At 36.4% G+C, this 21,145-nt stretch overlaps 1 protein-coding gene across 2 annotated transcripts in view; it reads right to left on the bottom strand.

Moving 5' to 3' along the window:
- Nucleotides 1-267: 267 nt before the first annotated feature.
- The window catches only part of LOC149413557 (uncharacterized), a 34,465-nt gene continuing 13,587 nt past the window's right edge, over nt 268-21,145 (bottom strand). Inside the window, exons 4-17 of one of the 2 annotated variants that reach the window (XM_089644769.1) lie at nt 19,769-19,912; nt 19,054-19,227; nt 17,172-17,346; nt 15,268-15,355; nt 14,705-14,887; nt 14,102-14,272; nt 13,446-13,526; nt 12,642-12,740; nt 10,809-10,946; nt 7,927-10,000; nt 6,753-6,816; nt 2,140-2,212; nt 1,138-1,190; nt 268-642 (exon numbers count right to left, since the gene is read on the bottom strand). In XM_089644769.1, the coding sequence (XP_089500895.1) occupies nt 629-642; nt 1,138-1,190; nt 2,140-2,212; nt 6,753-6,816; nt 7,927-10,000; nt 10,809-10,946; nt 12,642-12,740; nt 13,446-13,526; nt 14,102-14,272; nt 14,705-14,887; nt 15,268-15,355; nt 17,172-17,346; nt 19,054-19,227; nt 19,769-19,912 (3,531 nt within the window). In that variant the 3' untranslated portion in view covers nt 268-628. Of the gene's footprint in view, nt 643-1,137; nt 1,191-2,139; nt 2,213-6,740; nt 6,817-7,926; nt 10,001-10,808; nt 10,947-12,641; nt 12,741-13,445; nt 13,527-14,101; nt 14,273-14,704; nt 14,888-15,267; nt 15,356-17,171; nt 17,347-19,053; nt 19,228-19,768; nt 19,913-21,145 lie in introns of those variants that run through there. The other variant, XR_016304221.1, reaches the window with a different exon arrangement.

Below are 21,145 nucleotides of genomic sequence, written 5' to 3'. Positions count from 1 at the left end.
TGAACGGAGATGTTATATTGAAAGAATAACTTTCTTGATAACGGAATTATCACCGCATGTATAGCACATTTAAATGTATGGTATTATAGTCCACAATTAGATCACATGCAAACTGTTTCATGCTCATACTGTGAATATTCAGGATTTTTTTTCTTCTTCAGAAAGGTCACAAAAAACATTCTTTTTTGTGCTCGATTGACAAAATGTTTGTGTAAACGTACCCCCACCTTCCAGATGTTTTGCAAACATAAGCGTTAACTAGTACGATTGACGCGCATAACCTTAGTGTGTAAAAAGTAAAACTAGGCTAACACTTATTAGATAAATTTTTTTTAAATACACAACGTTCGAAAAACTTATTTGTGAATTTTTCCTTTTGATTATCATGAAGTTTACGGCATGAGTTTGAGTGGTTTGGCTATAGTAAGGAACACTATACGGCAGATATAGGCTTGGGACCTGATTACAGTGCACTATTCGTAACAATGTGCCTGGCCTCGGTCATGTAAAGTCGTGTCTCAATACTCCAGTTAAAGGTGGTTATAGTGCACTATTCGTATCGCTTTGACCTGGCCTTGGTCATATAGAGCTGGGAGAGCATTATTGCCGACATCGTCGGCAGTGACTGTCAATGAAGTGATCCTGAAAAAAATTAAATGTGATTATTTTAAATAAAATATGAATACATTTTATAAAACTGTTCACATCCACCCCGAAAAATTAGTTCAAACCAGCGCAAATATTTGACAGATGTTTATTTTTTTAGTTAATTTAGTTCTGATAAGCGAGACATTGACTAGGGATTTAGTTCTGATAAGTGAGAGATTGACTAGGGATTTAGTTCTGATAAGTGAGAGATTGACTAGGGATTTAGTTCTGATAAGTGAGAGATTGACCAGTGATTTAGTTCTGATAAGTGAGAGATTGACCAGTGATTTAGTTCTGATAAGTGAAAGATTGACCAGTGATTTAGTTCTGATAAGTGAGAGATTGACCATGGATTTAGTTCTGATAAGTGAGAGATTGACTAGGGATTTAGTTCTGATAAGTGAGTGATTGACTAGGGATTTGGAAATATGAACATAAGTAAAATGCACTAATGTTTGTCTAAAGTAAAAACAAAGTAAAACAGCTTACCAGTGGTTAGGTTGTGTGATGAGGAGGTCTCTAGGAAGTGGGATTGCTTCTTCCTAACAATAAACATACAGGCTTAAATTAGCTTACATTTTAAAACCCAAGTCAAATGTATATCATGGGTTAATTACTACAACTAGGTAACTCCGAAATCAGCGATTTCGAATTACACAAAAACCATAACTTTATTCGTAGCCCACCTACACCACAACACATATTATGTGTAAATGGGCTTGCGCTACTTTCTGTACAAATATTATTAATTAACTTCGTCCAGACCTAATGTGCTGTTTGTGCGCTTAGTTTTCTTCTAAACTACGCAACAGATTTTGATAGGGTTTTCACTATCATTTAGAGTATTTCTCCCGGAAACTTTATATATATAATACATGCATATTATATTTATTGAAAGTAGAGAAAAGTCAACCTTTTGTAATCAAGTCAAAAAAAAAAATATTTTCAGGAACTTACATTGCTAACGCTGGCTAAACCTTATGAGACATCAAAATAATGTACTACGGAATTGCATATATTAAAAATGCCTACAAAAAAATTTGCATGGTATGTTTATCTTCTAAGGACAATCCCCAGCAACAGCCGGGTACACGTAAGCTAGTTTATTTATAATGGAGTAGCTGACGCGTACCCGCCTTGCTCGATTTTCCCTACTTTCTATAAATATAATATGCATGTATTATATACATAAACCTTGTGGAAGAAATTCTCTAAATGATAGTGAAAACCCTTTCAAAATTCGTTAAATTAAGTAATTTAGAAGACGTAAACGCACAAACAGACAGACGTGGATAGCAACATTGTATTATACTATTTAGAGATAACCACAAACTTTTAGCTACTTTAAAAGGTATAATTATTATGTATTCAGGGTATCCCCCATTGGAAGGGATTTAGTTTCGTTCAATTAAAATTATAAAACAAAATGAAATCATCCTTTGAATGAATAAATCATCGAAAACGATGAATGAAAGAAAGCAGTAAACTCACAGCAAGTTTTCATTGGTGACAAAATTCTGGTTGTTGAAGATAGCGGCAGTGGGGTGGCCAGCTCGGAATCTAGCTGCAAGCCAAAAACACAATTATTCAAATCAAACAGCGTTGTAACTTTTCCCGAACATCGCTCTCATATCTCAGGAGAGTCGGGCAGACAAACTTAAATAACTATTTTATGCAAATGTGACAAGTCATGTTTTTTTTATGAAATTGTGTGAAATTAGAGAATTGTTCTTAACCTTTGAACGCTGGCCAAAAATTTGAAGAACCGTGCGAAAATTACTGAAATTTTTTTTCTTAGTTTTACAAATGAGAATAAAAAATATCATTTTATTTTATTGTATCTTATTATTGTATCTTATTATTGTATCTTATTATTGTATCTTATAATTGACATAAATTTCATGTTCATGTCGTAATACGTTTTCCCAGCTTACATCTAAAAAAAAACTTAATTGTCAAAAAAATAAATTTATGTGAACATTTTTTTTAAATTTCCGATTTTATGCCCGGGTTAAATCTTCCCCATAGGAAACACTAAACCTTTCCACACACTTTTCCACAAATGATCATCTAGTCAATCAACATTATGCAAGTGCATTATATAAGCAAAATAAATACAAAACAATACAAGAACAACACGTCAACCCACCAGAGATCAAATGGGAAAATAATTCACCGACTCCAGATATTTTCATATCAGAGGGTTCGGCTCGGTAGAACTCCTAACAGGGCCTATAAATCCTACTGATCCCTCAACATAAATATTTCGCTATCCTACATGTATTCAAAATGACCGACTTTTGCATCTTTATATATAAATTTTGAATGAGAGAGCTAGGTATAATGCCAGTAGCCGAAATAACAAATGGTAATATTTTTATAGTCTGAGAATGCCAAATTCTTTTTATCTCATTTCCTAGATCTGTGTATTTTCTTATTTTTTCATTAACAGATTTTTGAATATTACAGGAATTTAGTTTTATTATTTCTATCCAAAATAATCAAAAGGTGTTTTTAAAATAAATAAAGACTTTGATACACTATTGAAATCTTCTAATATTTTATTGTTTGCAAATTCAGTTGCAAGTGTCAGTTAAAATTTTATTATGACAGTCATTTTCTTATGACAGTCATAGAGACAGTCATTTTCTCAAGGCACAGAGGTTTAAATCGCGTCTCAAAAATTCCACCTAGGGCCAAATTCCAATGTCACCAGTGCACAATTGGTTTGTAGACGGGAAAAAATTCTTGTCACTGGTGCACGATCGTTATTCCAGAGGTTAAGCCCAGTTTTTCATAAACTTAGTCAACAAAGCTAGGCTTAAATATGAGAAGGATTAACCAGCTGTTAAGACTGGCTTATTTAAGACACAAACACACCAATAAAGATTGTGTTGGTAAATTGTTTTCGTTACCGAGCACGACTGCAGATCACCAAGAACAAACAACAGTTCAAGATCACTAAGGGGGTATTTCACTATGTCGGGCTAAATATCTGAATAGCTATCCGTTGGCTGGCTTTAAAGTTCAGAATAACTTCGTTATTCAACGGCGACCGTTTCACCATTGTTTCGAGCTTCCTGATAGATAACACTCGAAATAGTCTGGCAACATCGCAAAATGTTAGCAGTTACTCCATCTACTGCCACGGCTGTCATGCGTCACAGTCCGCACACCGCGAAGTGTGCATTTTTTTGGTTATGTTATGTTGATTATCAGGTCATTTTAGATAGATTCGTGTCGAATTAATACATTGTTTCTTATTTTGAACACAATCAAATAATTCAGGATGGATCATACAAGCATTCAAATTCATTCAACAAAATTCGACTCACTTCTCAGCTGTCAAACTCGGAATGTTTTGACGCCATCTTTGATTCGAGGAATAGCGCCTAACGTGAAGTTCGAGCACTGATTAGTCAAATCGAACTTTAACCCGAGCGTTAGCGTTATTCAGATATAGTGAAAACGAAAAAATGACTAATCCGCGGATTAGTGCTTAGTCAGAACATAATCAGAGATAGTGAAATACCCCCTAAATATGATTAGTTTAATATAAAAGTAGGGAGCCTAAGATCACATCCAATATTTCAATAGTTAAGGCCAAGTAGAAGATACCATACTTGATAAAGTGACATTTTGATTTTTGTGTAAGGTGGACACTGCAATTGCAGCGTATCGTGACGTGCATGGGCACAATTCTTTAACACTGCAAATGCAGGGCTCCGGTTTCTAGGGGTTAATCTTTCTTTCAAGCTTTAGTTTATTAGGAAGTTAGTTCTTTAACCCCTAGGGTTTTATTGTGCCTTTTAGTACACGGTACAATAATAGCAGTAGAGTATTTGTGTACTTTACGGTACAAACTGAGACTCATAAAAGTAGTTCCATCTCCTTTTGTATTATTTATATATTGTGAGTTCCTGCAAAAAAATTTGTTTTAATTTTTTCATTCAATTTATTCTTATTTATTAAAACATTTTAAAATGTTTTCGTTAATTTAAAAAAAAATAAATAAAAATGTATTTTTTGAAGGTTCCCATACAAGTTAGGAACCTTATAGTTCGTAAGGAGTATGACCGTACCCGTACGGTAGCGCCTAAAATTAATTAATTATTGAATTTCTTCCGGAAAACCGAAAGTTACTGCCATCTAGGGACAATTTATCATAACTTGCAAAAGTTTTTAGCGATTTAGATATATTACCAATGGAGTTATTCACAATTTAAATATTCCGTGAAGTCACCGTCTGGCAGTTGGTGGTAAACAACATTTTTATTGCGAGCGACGTCTTTTGTGAAGTGAAATTTGTGGTTTTTGTTTTTTTTACACTTAACGTAATCATCTTGCATTAAAAATTACCTCACGTGTTTGGATGTGAATATTTTTTACATATATTGTACCGATAGTGTTTGTTTTCAGTTTGCATACAGTTTTTGACAGTTTGAACAAAATTCAATAGTGTTAATCTTAGTGCTGTGAACTATTTGAAATATTATTCGCTATACTGTTATTATCATTGACATTTTATTATTTTAGGTTATTCATAATTTGGACAGTGTTTTACTGTGATTTGACTTTGTGTTTCGTATTGATAACTTGTTCAATTTATATATTTTACGTTTATTTTTATAAAAAATGCTTAACCCTTTGAATGAACCAGACATTGCAGATATTTTAATCAAAAGTGAAGATGAAGATGTTTACAAAGATCTTCATGATTTGCCAATACATTCGGATAGCTCATCCGACGAATCTGATACATCTGATGAGGATGAAACTCTCCCTAGTTATTCAACATCCAAAAAGAGAAAAGTTGATCATCGTAAATAATGGGAACAGTGTAAGTTTACGCCCATTATTCATGAATTCGATTCAACTAACTCAGTTATAAGAGCAAATATATAGTTAGTGAAAATTCAGTGAAAATAGACTTTTTTGAGTTATTCTTCACAGTAAAAATAATTGTCAGCGAAAAAAATAAATAAGCTCAAAAATTTCTTTAGACATTTCTCAGAAGTCTGAAATGATGAAGTGAAAAGACACCACGGAGGCTGAGATATATACATTTTTAGCCACGATTATGCTTATGGGACTTGTGGGAAAAAACTCGCTGAAGAAATACAACAAATAATCCAATAATTGAAACACCTTTTTTTAAAGTATTATTTTCGCAAGATAGATTTTTTTCTTTTACTCCGAGCCCTTCATTTTTCTGATAATGATACTACGACAACCAATAAATTATTATTAATTATTGACTGCATAACAATAATAATTCGTAATAATACGTAATAATACGAATTATTCCCCTGTAAATCGAATTTTTGTATCCGATTACCTCTGCGGTCGGCTCTTCAAGTTCAGTTATTAAAAGTAAATTCGTAAGAAGACTACATATTTACGAATCGAATTTTTTCGAATTACCCGAACAAATATTCGTGCGCGGACAAAAATAAATTTCTAAGAATTTTTTTTTGTATAAATTTCGAATTATCGGGGTTCGAATTAAGGGGGTTCTTCTGTATTAGGTTTGTGAAATTAAATATGATTTTTAGTTTTTTATAAAGATGTATTTTTAAACTTTACATGAAAAAAAAACCGGTAAGCGACAAAGTAAATAAATAAGTTTTTTAAAAAAAAATTAATTAAAAAAAATATTTCAATTTTAATTGCATTTTATTATGTACTTTTGTAATTTTAAAATCTCAATAGTCTTTCATCTGCTTTCACAAATAGTATTACATTTTGGGAAATGTTAAAAAACAATGAGTGTGTTGGAAAATTTATAAAAAAATCATGAATCTAACATTTAAAGTAACTGTTTATTTCCAGTCCCTCGAAAAACCTTATAATGCCGCATATTCACATGAGAAAAAACCGCGAGCCGAGCCCCAAATAACGCAATAGCGAAGGAATGCCGCTTGCGGTTGCTTCGTTCCTTTCCCTACATTTAGATGCAATTCTCTCTCACGGCCTATCTATCCAAATGTCATTATGTGGGTAGTCTGTTAGTGATAACACAAAATGAAAGCGGTAATTAGGGTTTAGTATTAAGGAAATAATAAAAGAAATGAAATAAAAACCAACATTACAATTTTACTAACTATTGCTGGCCTCCTCGAACGACGGCCTCGTTGGAAGGGCGTCACTTGAACACATTTGTAGATCCTGCAAATGTATCGTTACAATATTAGAAATAACTAAAATATAACATAGACTAAACTAAAATATGTAAATGCAATAAATTAGGAAAAATACATTTCAGGGCACATATAGTAGAACCCCGTTATTCGAAATCCACGGGACATCAAAAATTTCTTCATCAAATTTTTCTGGGAATTTTTTTTTGGCGAAAATTGTGAATTACGCCTTTTTTCGAATTATTTGGGTTTGACTGTAATAACTTCACAAATAATTTAAAAAAAATATATTAACATATTAAATGAACCCTCTTAGTTTCAGAGCTTGGATTTATGGTTGCACTTGCACTGACCGGTCAGTGGTTGAGTGGGCATAGCGCTTGGGTCTCACCCGAGCGTCACATGTTCGATTCCTCGGCTGGCTAAGTCCTCCACCACAACACAAGCAACATTTTCGGCTTTCTGTGGTGGTAGTAGGAGATTTTCAAACATTGTTGGGTTGTTCGTAACCTGGGAATGTTTGTCTTTCTTTTAAAAAAAAAAAAAAAAAAACATAGTTGTGATAAATGCCATACCTTGTACATCTGTCACATATAACTTTGATGCATCATACAAAAGACAATGGCACAGGAAACACATAAGGCTGACATAATATACTATAGATAGGTAGTGTATATTCAATTTATAATCAAATGTCTACTTATGGTCAGTGTAAATAGGATACAGTAGAACCTCATTATTTCGAAATCCAGGGGACATCAAAAATCGAATTGAAATTTGATTTTTGATGTCCCCTGGATTTGGAATTATTCCTTTATTTTCGCGGCCGATTACCAGCGCGGCCGGCCCTTTAAATTTAGATATTTGGTGTAAATTCGTAAAACTACGACATATTTCCACGTAAAACATATTTTCTTTTAGATTCAGATTTACGAAATTTTATGATTTATACAAAAATAAATTTCGAATTAAAAAACCATTTTGTATGAAAAAAAATTTGTGGATATTTTTTTGGTGAAAATTTGGCACTACGCGTTTTTTCGAATTAACGGGGTTCTACTGTAATAGGTTAATTGGGAAATATTAGCCACTAAGGTTGTTAACAGTTAAGAATATAAAATCAATATTTGGTACACACTTGCAGACTTTTAATATTTTGCATCACAGTATTGACGTCTAGTTCTTGGTCCATGGCGGCGGCAGCTTCCTTCTCTTCACTGTGGGTCCTCTCCATAAACCTATCAGACTTGGGCAAAAAATTGTCTTTGATAACGCTAACGGCCTCGCCCTTGACCGCATTAACGGCACTATCGCCGGTAAAACTTTGAGCATTCCTCGAGTTGGGCTCGGAATCTCCCAGCATATCCAATTTGTATTTCTTGGGTTCGGGTTCATCGTCCGGTTCGGGCGTTTTCCGTGGATATTTCAGGACAGAATCTGAGTTTCCGTGGATAACCGACTGCGGGTTGGATTGATTGACATGTTTCTTCACATCGTGACTGTCGTGCGATGATTTGAGAATGTTTTTCACGGAATACGCATCGTTGACAATGCTTTTAATAGAGAAATCACTGTTTGCTTGCGGCTTGTCATGAAGCTTCCGGTACTGTTTCTCCACCTCCAGGCGGATGATTTCTCTCCGTTTGACATCGTCGTCTCGGAGAACAGATGTGATGGCTTTATTTTGAGATTCAGACACGATTTCTACGCAGTCGTCGCTACTGCTATCGTCCAGATTTAACGAAAGTTCTCTACTTCTGGGAGTGGTTGAAGGAAAGTTCAGTTTTTTAGAGGTGGAATGACCCTCCCTTGAAGAACTTCCTTCTACAGATAGCACTCTCTGGGAGCCACTATTGTCTCTTTGGGAGCTGTTGTCCCTATGAGAATTTCCATCTCTATCTTTTTGAGCAACCAAAGTCTCCGCTGCTAAGGCGTCGTACTTCTTCTGAATTCTGTGTTGTTTAAGAACATATGTAGGCTGTGTTGGCGTTGAACTAGACATAGGCGGATGTTCCAAATGCTTTGAAGTCGGAGAAACATTCAGAGCATCATTATGCGGCGATTTGTGAACATCATTTTGGTATTTGTCACTGATTTTCACCTCAGATGACTTGTGATAATTGGTCGGAGACAGAGGGATGGAATTAGAAGATCGCTGATGATGTGACGATGATGAAGATGAGTGTTCAGTCTTATATTTGGGTTTGACAAACATATCGTTGCCGACGAGAGACTTGAAATCTTCGCTGGACAATTTAGTTTCGCCGGATCCTAAATATGCTTTAGACAGCAGCGGTAGGGGCGAAGTTGGCAGAGAATTGCTAGATTTTGTGATCAAATCCAAGCCGGTGGATATATGAGGCAACTTAGAGGATATCTTTTCTCCTGTTTTGCTGCTGTGATCAAGTGTCTTGACTCTATGTCCATCTTTACTTCCATCCAATTTGCTATTAGCGGGATCGTGAGAATTCTTCCCCGATATGATTTTAGCCAGGGTAGCCTTGCCGAAGAGAGCGTTGTTTGATTTGACCTTGATAGAACCGGGGCTGACGGACTGCTGATGACTCGCAACAACGGTGGTAGCGTTGATTTCTAACGGTTTCAACAACTGATTGGGCGTGATTGTCACCGAATTGCTTACTTTCGTCGGCAGTGTATTCTTACTCGAGTCCTTGCCAGTTGTGGCAGAAACTGGCGTTATCGTCAAGGAACTATTACTGTTTGGATGGACATACATATCAGTTTTTGGCGGCGAAGGAGATGTCTTTAAATCGATGGCATCGCTTTTCTTTTGGAAGACGCTTGTGACGCTAATAGATATGTTATCACCGATCATCGGCGAGGCAGATCGTCTGCCATCGGCGTGAACTTTATTATGGGACTTCTTATCAGGATCAATTAGATTTGGTGATACATTGTTTCTACTAACGTTTTGATCAGATATCTTTGATTCAGATTCTTTAAGGTCAGTTCCTACGCATATGGAACTAGTGACAGGGCGAGTTCTGGGTTGTATAGGAGCCATTGGTTCGGGATCGCTTATACTTCTTTCTGCAAGAGAGAATTTAACAGGCTCGGTAATGGACATCTTGCTGGAAGCCTTGGTGAGGGAAGGTTGCTGCTGAGAGGAGGCTGCCTGCTTCAAGTCAGCACTCTTGGAGTGTAATTTTGTTTTCCCGCTGTCATTCAGTGATTTAGGAATCTTTCCGAGTCTGTAACATATAACATTTGTATTAGGGCCAATAAATTAATCTTGAGTAAGAACTGAAGTGAAATAGCACAAAACAGCGCTGCACATGAGTTATATTATTATTAAAAACATAGGTGTCAGGTAGATATGTTATCCTTGTTCTACCGGTATTACAATGCTAAATGCTCCGAGGAACTAGTCACTGATCCCTTCGATGCATAGTCGGGAAACACGCTAAACGAGCGCCTAACATATGTACATGGTTGATTTGTTCTTGAGTTCAACAGCTCGGCTGTGGAACAATTTGTCAGCCTCTTCAAAGACCCATGTTCACTACTTCCTCTCCCTCCAAAGACCATCCACACAGCATCCCCAAAGATGACAAATCCTGTGTGGAGTTAATGTAAAAAAAAAATGTGAACAGTGAGTTCTGGCTTATAGAAAGTGCACGGCACGAAAAGTTTAAGAAAGGAACACTTTAGCGATACTAAATTCTTTCAACTCAGATGCTGAATCGTTTTTGCATCACAAGATATAATCTATGATTATATACAATTTCTTCAAGTAAGGAAACAAAAAGAATAGAGAAGGTTCAGATTCGGCCAATAAACATGGATAAAGCCACTACAGGTTTTGCTTCAATTCTGAATGGCGATCAACAAAGGAAGATACGACCAAACGAACTATAAAAGTTATGCATTATTGCATGATGTGGGTAGATGCAATTTGCAGCAGTATGGGTGATGATCTATCTCCCTCGTTTCTATTATCTATGGTACCAGGGGACCAGGTGTGTGAGAAGGTGTCGGATACCAGAAGGGTGTACTCACTTGGCTTGCTGAAGGAGGGTGGGCATTCGGACAAAACCGAGGGGAAACAGCGGCAGGACCACTCGGTGAAGGTACCTGGCCATGGCTTCTTCATCATCAGATAGTCCTTGCTCCTTCACCAGGTCCGACAGCAAGGAGCTAGAATCATGTTAAAACAGTTTGCTAAGTACTATGTATATTCTTCTTGTATAGTGGGGAGATTATTATAGCTCTGTTTTGTAATAAACATCACCTCAAGGATGGTTGGCCTTACCAAATTCAGGGCCCCCCAATTTGTTATCAAAACTTTGACTTACAAGTGAATAAGTCATTTTATTAAAAAATTTATATTTGAATTTAAAGGGGCGGCCACGGAACTAGACTTTTCGGCAATTTGTTAACTCGAAATTTGGTTTATGAGATTCCCTGTTTCATTTCGAATTAACGGAGTTCAATGAATAAATATTTTTTTAAATGATCACTAATTTTCCATATAATTATGAAATCGGCCCATTTAAATAAAATGAATACATAAATTCACCTTCCTTCTCTCCATCATTTGAAACGATGGCTTAGAACCCTTGACGGATGGAAACCAGAAATAAATACTTGTTTAATTGTATTTGCTTTCCTCACGGTATGCACAGCTTATCAGCCTTTATGGACCACACACTACAGGTAACTTAACACATTACAGAACACAAATGCAGATGGTGATGAATAAACAACGGGTTCACGTCGACAAAACATGCTTAACACTCTTCCTATCCTACTCGAATGGAGGAAAAGGCATTGCTGTCTGATAATTTTAGCTATTTTTAAGGGTCCCAACATTGAGAGCAACGAGCGGGCTGACGAACTAGCAAGGAAGGGGGCGAAAGCACCACTTGTAGGATCCGAGCCGGCCGTGGGAGTAGCAGCTTGCCACACAAAATTACATGTCGATAGGTGGGTCAAATCCCAGCACCGTAAAGAATGGGAGAGGGCACCTGGAATGAGAAAATCCAAAGTACTCATAAAAGGACCAGACCCTAGACGAACCAAGAAACTACTCGATATGGACAGAAACTCGCTGAGGGAACTGGTAGGACTACTAACGGGACACTGCCATCTCAGGAGACACATGCAGATATTTGGAGTGGAAAACACCAATCGATGCAGGAAATGTGAAGAGTATGAAGAGACTCCGATTCACCTATGGTGCCAATGTCCTACCCTGGTGGGAACTAGGCTCACATACCTGGGGAGACATACAGTAGAACCAGAAGACATAGCCATATACCCAATGACAACCCTGGTGAAATTTATTAAAGCGACTGGGTTGTTGTTAAAGGATTGAGGTAAAATGGGAGACAGCACAATGGGCCTATGGCCTAAGTGCTCACGGGAACTACGTGTAAACCGTCTCCGCTTTAAAAAAAAAAAAAAAAGTCCCAACTGTATGTTTATGTATTTAAAAATGTTAACCAAGCCTTCTCCATCTTCAATTCCTTGTCTTTTGTGCGAAAGTATATTTTATCAAAAGGTAACTATATTTAAACCCGTAGAACGGGAAATACATCCTTACACTTATCGCACTGGAGATTGGGAAATTTTTTGTGCAAAAATAATATAATAATATATGAACATCAACACTGACTTTAACTTCTGTTCATGGAGTCATATTACAAAAGCAGGCTTATATCAGAAAATAATTTTATAGTTGGGGTGTTTTGAGTACGGCATAATTTTTTTTATTAAAAATTCAATTTAATTCGCCCGCACGAGGTGTGTTAATTTAGTCTTTTCCCATGATTTTTCTAAGGCTAAACTAATCAATTATGTTTGCTTCATATTTGCAACATCAGTACTCACCGAACTTGGTCATTCCAGGAGAACCTGCGTTTCGGCAACCGCTTCTCGGGAGTCTTCTTATCGTCGTCGAGCGTGGAGTTTAGTAAAACAATTTGTTTACTGAAATTAAAAAATATAGTACCTACTTAGCACAGTGATACAGTCGCTGATAAAATCTTCAATTCTTCATTCTCGTAACGTGGGCGGGACTTTTCAGATCCTCACAAAGATGCATTTTTATAATGGACTAATAGCTAGTTATTTGCAAATCAACTCATTAATGAACTCTAGAAGTAGGATTTGATTTAATTTTTAAAATTGTAAATCAATTGATGAACTCTAGAAGTGGGATTTGATTTGATTTTCAAAATTGGAAATCAATTGATGAACTCTAGAAGTGGGATTTGATTTGATTTTCAAAATTGGAATGATTCAGAGAAGCGATAAAGTAGGAAAGAATTTAAAAAAAAATTAATTTACAATTCTTTATTTGAAATGTGTATTATTTTGTTTAATTCTTTGACAAATGTCGTAATTTCTCAAGTTTACTAAGGACGGGTTGTTTCGGAGAATCTGAACAATTCATCAAATTTCAACCTTCATTTTCGGGTTCTGTGAAAGACTTATTCAGGTTCTGTTTTTATATCATTGTAGGCTAGTAACTTGACAAAACTGAAATAAAAACAGAACTTGAAAAAATATTTCACAGAACTTGAAAATGAACGTTGAAATTTGATGAATTGTTCAGATTCTCCGAAACAACCCGTCCTAAAGGTTTTAAAAGTCACCCATTGCAATGATCCTGATTTTTCACATAGAACTTACTTCAATTCCAAAATTTTTTGCGACTCCGTTTTGTAGTTTTCTAGTAAGGCAGGTTTCATTTTTTCTATTATCCCTTTAAGTCTGAAAAATAAACCATACAATATATTTAATATTATTAATATGGACACATTATCGTACAATTTTTATTGTAAACCAGTAAAAACTCGGTGCTTTCAGAGCTTTTTGAAAATCAACTTATATTTTAGTCATTTAGTATGCCAAGAAGCAGGGATGGAATGAATGAGTTTATTAACTCCTGGGAGTACAATGCTTTATATAATATACTCAGATAATTTTAATAAAAAAAAAATATATATTTATAAATCCACAATTTAACAAGAAAACAGGAGGAAAAGAGAAATATACATTCTTTTAAAAGAGACTGTCATTATTATTATCAAAATAGTGTAAATCCATTTTTATTAAGTATGAAATAAGGACACATTAACCTTTACTGGTCTTTTCAACACTCTCAATCTCATAACATGGCACACTTTGACACAATGTGCGTGTTTTAGAGAAACTTCATGGATCACATATGCGACACACGCCATTGGATCATATACGCAACAACGGCGAAGATCGGGTTAAGAAGATAAAAGTAAAAAAACATTATTTTGACTTGAGATCTTGTGGATTTAGGAACAGTGTTCTACCTGTCCAAGGGGTCCGAGGAAGTATGCGGAGTCCTTATCTGCTGGTCTGCGAGCCTCCTGGCCCTCTGGATGAGTCCGGCTTTGCCCCTTCGAAGGAGAGCGGCCGCATGGGAGAAGAGGGCTTGGCGCACCGACGGAGGCACAGACCCTCGGCGGCAGTGTTTCTCCATCCTGGTGGTGCCATAACAGAATAATCACATTAACCATCTGCACGCGCTTGTAACAACAGTTGATATGGCAATACAACAGCATATTAACCATCTGCAGGCGATTGTAACAACAGTTGATACGGCAATACAACAGAACGTGATTGTAACAGTCGATACGGCAAGACAACAGCATATTAACCATCTGCAGGCGATTGTAACAACAGTTGATACGGCAAGACAACAGCATATTGACATATGGGAAGAAATCACTACCTATATTAACCTTTTACATGTGATCGTAACAGTTGATATGGCAAGTAAAACAGCATACCAAGAATGTTCCTTCATGTCAAAATTGCACTATTTGGCAGGAGTTCACAAAGACGTTTCTCTGTACCACGCAACTCTTCTTCTATCTAATACATTACATACAAGTAAGTAGTACTATTCTCACCCCAGAATGATTTCGTTAACCTCGACGCCAGACAGCTTGCCCGTGTGCGAGCTGAAATGGGCCTCCGCCATGGCCCTGAGGCGGCGCGCCAACAGGGCTGCCTCGGGGGGCAGCTCAGGCGGCAAGGGGGGCAGGGGGGCCACCAGGGGGGCGGAGGGGAGCACCGTGGGAGGCGCCACATCCCTGCAAAATTAAAATATACACATATATATAGCGGTAAATATAAATTATTCATCTTTACAATGTTGGTCTTTTCATCACAATCTGTCCTTTGTGTTGAGAAAACTTCAAGGATCGTATATTAGCAGCCGATGTGCGACAGCCCCATAGGCAAGGTTCACACAACAATGGTCCCTGCTGGACTTTCGTGAAGTTAGTGAATTAACCTTTTTTTATAAATTCCACATTTACACTAGGGATATAAATGACAAAGGTGAATTTTCACTAATATGAAGAAAAAAAGCCTGAAATTCAATTTTGATAGCCTTTTTCGTAAATTAAGATCAGTCACTTGTAGAATGCTTTGGACTTACTAGTTAAAGATAAAGGATTAAATAAAGTACCTCGAACTGTCGGAGCTGATGGGAGCTTTGTGACTGGAATCAGAAGAACAGTCGGTGCTTCCTTCCACTATGCTATTCTCCATACCAACTGAAACACAAATAAATATATATTAGATTCAATTTGGGAGGCGGATATGGATACAGCTGCCCCGGGAACCATTCATTGGATAACCAACACCTCAGCCATAGGTCGCTCCAAGTGAGTCGCTACGTTTGGAGATATAGCATGGATTCCACGATTCATAAGGTGGGGTTGGTCCAGGTCTTGGGCCGGATCGGAAGAGATCGGTTGAAGGAGACCCTTTCTCTCAACCCAATGCCTTGCACCACAGTGGGATGGATGGATCCATACGTCACTACTAAGGGGTTCCTGTGAGGAGTAATATAATTTTTTTATTATCTAAATTTACCATTTTATTAGATTCTTTCGCGCCCGTCGAACCTTAAGAGGAAGCTACAAGCCAAAAATGAGTATATTCTTGGTATACCATATATTGCAGGTAATAGGCATTAAAATCGCTTGACAAACGGAGTCCAGAAATGGTCGATTTCAAGCACAAAACTGGTTTTTATTTATTTTGTTAATAATTTCATAAAAAAGTAAAAAAGGTAATCAAGTGAAACTGTCACAGATAATCTTGGCTGTTAAAATAAGTTGTTTCCTTTACGCGTTCATACATATTTGAAAAAATATTTTTTTTAGTAGTTTATATTTATATTTTTTATTGAGTAATTTATTTTTTTATTTGTATTCTACTCAAGCGAAACGATAGAAAAACCTTCAATTTATCTAAAGCATATTTTTTGGTATTCATAATGTACACCAATTCGTTATAAAGAATAATCAAAATAGTGATTTAGCATTAAGCTTCACCTTAAGTCTGGTTTAAGGTCGTTTTAACCATACCTAACACCGTCGTAATAAATCAAGTTTTTCACTATTCTGACCTTACGGGCCACATAATATTTACACTGTGATTGTAAGTAAGGGTGTTTAGGTAAAACCCCACAAATCACTTCTGCCAAATATATGTAACAAAATCATTATTTTAAAAGGATGATCAAAACATTAAATACTAATTAAAGTTTCCCGTTAACCTTTTGAACGGTACATATTTTCAAATACCTATGCACGCAATTAAATGTCAAATTATTGCATTCTGGCATGATTTATTGGACAATATAGACAGAACAGATTATTCTCCACAATATGAAAACAAATCCTCGTGTGTTACTCTTAGATGTTTATAAAAACAAAAACATAAAATTTCATACAAAGACGTACCGTATCTTTTGAATGTGGTCCCGCCATTCACTCGGCGTGTGTGTACTTAGGTGATAGACACAAGTGGGACACCATGATCACTTATCATTTTTAGTTATGGAAAGTTGTGAATGACATACTAGTACTAACGCCATCCGTTGACAAAAATGTAAACTAAACGACTAAAAGCGGCGCACTTGATTATCGATCTTATTTTATGAAATACAATTTTATTTTTGAGAAATTCTTGTAGGTGTCAGCATCGTGATAGTTCTACGAATGTCCAAGTGAGCAAGAAATACATTTATGACGAAAGAGAGCTGGAATATCGGCCGTCAAAGTTTCCGTATCAACTGTTGATACAGCTGCGTGTGAGTATAGACTTTTTGCCGTAACAACAGTTGATACCGGCGCGTGCAAAGAGTTAAACTGTATTGCAACACCTCAGAAACTGTCAATTATTTTTATCATAGCACCCAGAAATTTGATCGATGGCTATATCAAAACTAATAATTTCTAACACTGATATTGATGTATCTCACGATATATCTGACAACATTTTATTGGGCCGAGAAGGATCTAGTTAACGTTATTTTGGTGTAGTTAAATATTTGTCGGGTTGTGCCATTGATATTAGTACCTTTAGCCCTGGCTTCGGCCAATATCTCCCTGACAGTCTGCTTGGTGTTAGCGGGGGAGGCAGCCACGGGGGGCTCTTGATTGTTGACGTTGGGAGTCTCGTCCACAGACGTCTTCCGCTTCTTCTTCGGAAGGCCATCCTTGCCCTCCAGGTCTTTCACCTTGGCCGGTTTCGACTGGAAATTAAAAAAAAATTATATATAGTAGCCCCCGTAATCTAAACCACTACAATTTATTTATTTATTTTTGTAAGAAACAAACAGCTTTATATAATATACAATGATAGATATAAATATACAAGTTAACTGAAGTCAAGCCACAGAAGTTTCTAATGTTAAAGTTCATTAGAAATGAAGTTTTAATATCTTAAAATTAATTTGGTTTTAAAGGAAGGGGAGAGGAAGAGGAAAATAGGAAGAGGATAGGAGATGCTCCCGATACATTCCATACTCTCATATTAATAATCGATCGTACGCATTACTTCATATCGATATTTCTTTAGGTTATTACCAAAAATGTCCATGCTGTAAAATTTTGTATTATATTGTGCACGTATACGAGGAATTGGGGAATTTTTTCGAATGTTTGTTCTACACGAGGGTAGATAAAATAAATCAGATTGTCGGGTTGATCTAGACGGAATATGAAGAATCCGAACCTCCAGTAATTTATTTATTTCTTCATGTTGTAAATAAAACGGTTATACACCATCATATTACAGTAAAGAATACAAATTTGAGGTACATCTTTAAATAGTATATAACAAGGTCGCTATCCGCGTCTGTCTGTTCGTGCACTTAGTTCTTCACTATACAAACGGATTTTGATAGAGTTTTCACTATCATTTAGAGAATTTCTTCCCGAAGGTTTATATACATAATACATGCATATTATATTTGTAGAAAGTAGAGAAAAGTCGATGTTGTGTAATCAAGTTGTAAAAAAATATTTTCGGGTGGTTACATTTCTAATGCTGGCTAAACCTTATAGAGATACATCAAAATAATGTAGTACGGAATTGTATATCTTAAAAAGGCCTACAGAAAAGTCCAAGATGGTATATGTCTATCTCCCAAGGATAACCCCCTGCAATGCTGGGTACATGTAAGCTAGTATAAATATAAAAAGGTTATGGGGGCAGTTTTACTATTTTGTGACATGCATCAAAATATAGTTGGCGCGTTCTGATAGGCACAAGTCCTCGCTTTAAGTCGAGCATAAAAAAGTGAATGGAATCATCCACGAGTATACTCGTCAGGCACAAATCTTTCAAAATAAGTGGGTTAAGTATAGTTCCAGAGATTTATGTTTACTTAAAAATATTTTGTCGGCGGACTTCTAAGGTGTTGAAATCAAGAAATCTCTAAAATCTGAAACATCGGCGGATGCGGGCGGAGTGGGGAAAACACAGAATGTAAACCATTGAAAAAAAAAAGTGTGATTTTGAAGAGAGTTGAATGAGGAGAGTTCTACGAAGTTAGCGAGGGAAAAAAGTTGAATGTGGAGAGAGTTCTACGAAGTTAGCGAGGGAAAAAAGTCGAATGTGGAGAGAGTTCTACGAAGTTAGCGAGGGAAGAGAGTTGAATGTGGAGAGAGTTCTACGAAGTTAGCGAGGGCATATAACATTGGTAAATCAACAGTATTAAATTTGAAAGGAAAGAAGAATAAAATTTTTGTCTATGTAGCATCTACGTAGAGACTAACTTTCGACTATGTAGCAACGACATAGAGACTAATCTTTCGACTATGTAGCATCTGCATAGAGACCAACTTTCGACTATGTAGAATTTCATACTTTGAATCAGAGTGGGATGAGTTAATACATCATCTGAAATGGTGAGATCTGTCTTGAAACCAGATTGTAAGTTAGGTTGGTTTGTTACCTTCTTTCCGTCCTCTCCAGACTTGTCAGAATCGGTGACATTGCTGGCCTTGCCGTTCTGCTCGCGCCCGTCTCCATCTGACCGGGCTTGTTTCTCGCCCGTGGACGCGTCCGACTCCCCGTCTGATCCCTCGGAAGACTGGTCCTCGTCACTCCCGCTTGATGACAGGGGGCGCTGAAATATGACAAAAATATGCATTAATTGTTGATTTCTTGCAGTATCAACTGTTGTTACGATCACGGCTAAGGTTAAGGTCTATTTTTCTATTACATTAAAAAAAAATGGGCATTTTCGGTAAGGTCGATGTTTCAGTAATTGGATTTAGTGAGACTATAGCAACCAACTAAGGAAAAGTGATGGGTAGAAGTCAGTAGAGACGAAGGAAAAGGGAACACGGAAGTAACAGCCGATAAACTAGAACTAAAGCCGTTAAAACTAAAACCAAAAATCATAGGGTACGAGGGGCGGCGAGCCAACGGGTGTCAGTTTTTGCCGCGAATCAAAGGACGCTGTACGCCTGCTCGCCATTATGGTTACAGTGGTGTGGACATCGCACTAGAGCTTGGCGTATCCGCAACGGTTACAGTTAATGGTTACGCAGATGAGTAAGATGGTGTAAAAATATCACACAAAAAAAAAAGTGTTGAATTAAAAAAGAAAAATGTAGGTAGCAGTTATCCAGGGTAAGTATGTAGGTTATAGCAGATGTTGTCACCTTGTTAATCCTGCGATGAGTAGGCGGTGAGGAGTCTCCGAGATCCGTGCCCACACCAGTGATGTTCTTGAATTCCAGGGAACCGCTGTTGATGTAAAATCCTCCGCAGACCGTGTCGCATTCCGGTGGGATCATCTCATCGTACTACAATTTAATAAATGCACCATCATTATAAAAAATGAATTTATAATAATGTTGCCATTACCGCTGGTACACATCTAAAAACTACTTTCAATATACTAGCGGAAGTCTAAAACAAGGACACAAGGACAATTCGCGACTCTCCACTTGGACGGACTACATCTCTTCACCTTGTTTGCTAACTAGCGTATCGTTTATTCAATATCTCAATCTTAATTGCGAAGTCCTGTCGTAACTTTAGAATTTCTCTAAATTTGTTTGCACGTTCCGTTTCCGTTTTAGAAAATCTGCTGCATCCACATTATTAATCTCAAGCAATCCTTACTTTGACTAGATGGCAACAACGACTAGGTCGCAGGCTTTGAGGATGGTTCTGTTAAAATTATTTTTTCAAATGTGAAATAGTCGCGTTTAACCACTCAGAACATTAGAACGTCAAAAGACGTAAATATGATAATAGCGGTCAAGACATTAGAACGTCTTTTCACGTAAACGCGCGAGATTTTACAAAAATTGATTTATTTCCATCACTAGTATACGGATTCCAATGATTTAAAAAACAGAGTATCGATAATGAATAACGCTACGCGTCTGTATTCAAGAATATCTATGGAACGTAGAAGTGCATTATCTAAGCCGATTGAAACTGTCAAGATGTTCGTTAATAATTTATTGCGTTTCTAAATAATTTATTAAAAATATTTTAGTTTGGACGGTTAATATTTTGAGGTGACTAATAGTTTTTAAATATATTTCTTCAATATATAAAGTGTTATTCCTTTATGCTACTCAGAAAAAAGTACATTTTTCAAGGCTTTGAAATAATGGTAAGCGATTTTTACATATTTTTGACGTTTTCATAAAATGTATATTTAGAAACGCAAATATTTACGTATAACAACACAATGCGATAGTGGATTTCATAATCTTTCCAAAACATTTTTTAGAATCAGGCTACGTTTCCCAAAACGTGAGTTATGAAGATTTTAGTAAAATTTTTTTTAGTAAAACTCGTAAATAACACAAAAATTATCACGTTCTGACAGTTTTCAAAGGGACACATAATAAATAAAATTCTATGTCTGAGAGGTTAAGAGAACTTTCTTACTAGATTTTTTCAACATTATGGCACTCCCTACCTGCCTGAAGAAAGTTTGAAAAAAGAATTGCCATTAAGATAGTGACTTTTCTTTGGACAAATTGTACAGTATAAGATAATTATAAACCAACATTTAC

The sequence above is a fragment of the Hesperophylax consimilis genome, chromosome 21, assembly GCF_061612785.1.
Source record: "Hesperophylax consimilis isolate HC1 chromosome 21, BYU_Hcon_1.0, whole genome shotgun sequence".
In the NCBI taxonomy this organism is placed as follows: Eukaryota; Metazoa; Arthropoda; class Insecta; order Trichoptera; family Limnephilidae; genus Hesperophylax; species Hesperophylax consimilis.
Note: the sequence above shows the minus strand (reverse complement) of the source record. Positions and strands in the feature narration are given on the sequence as shown.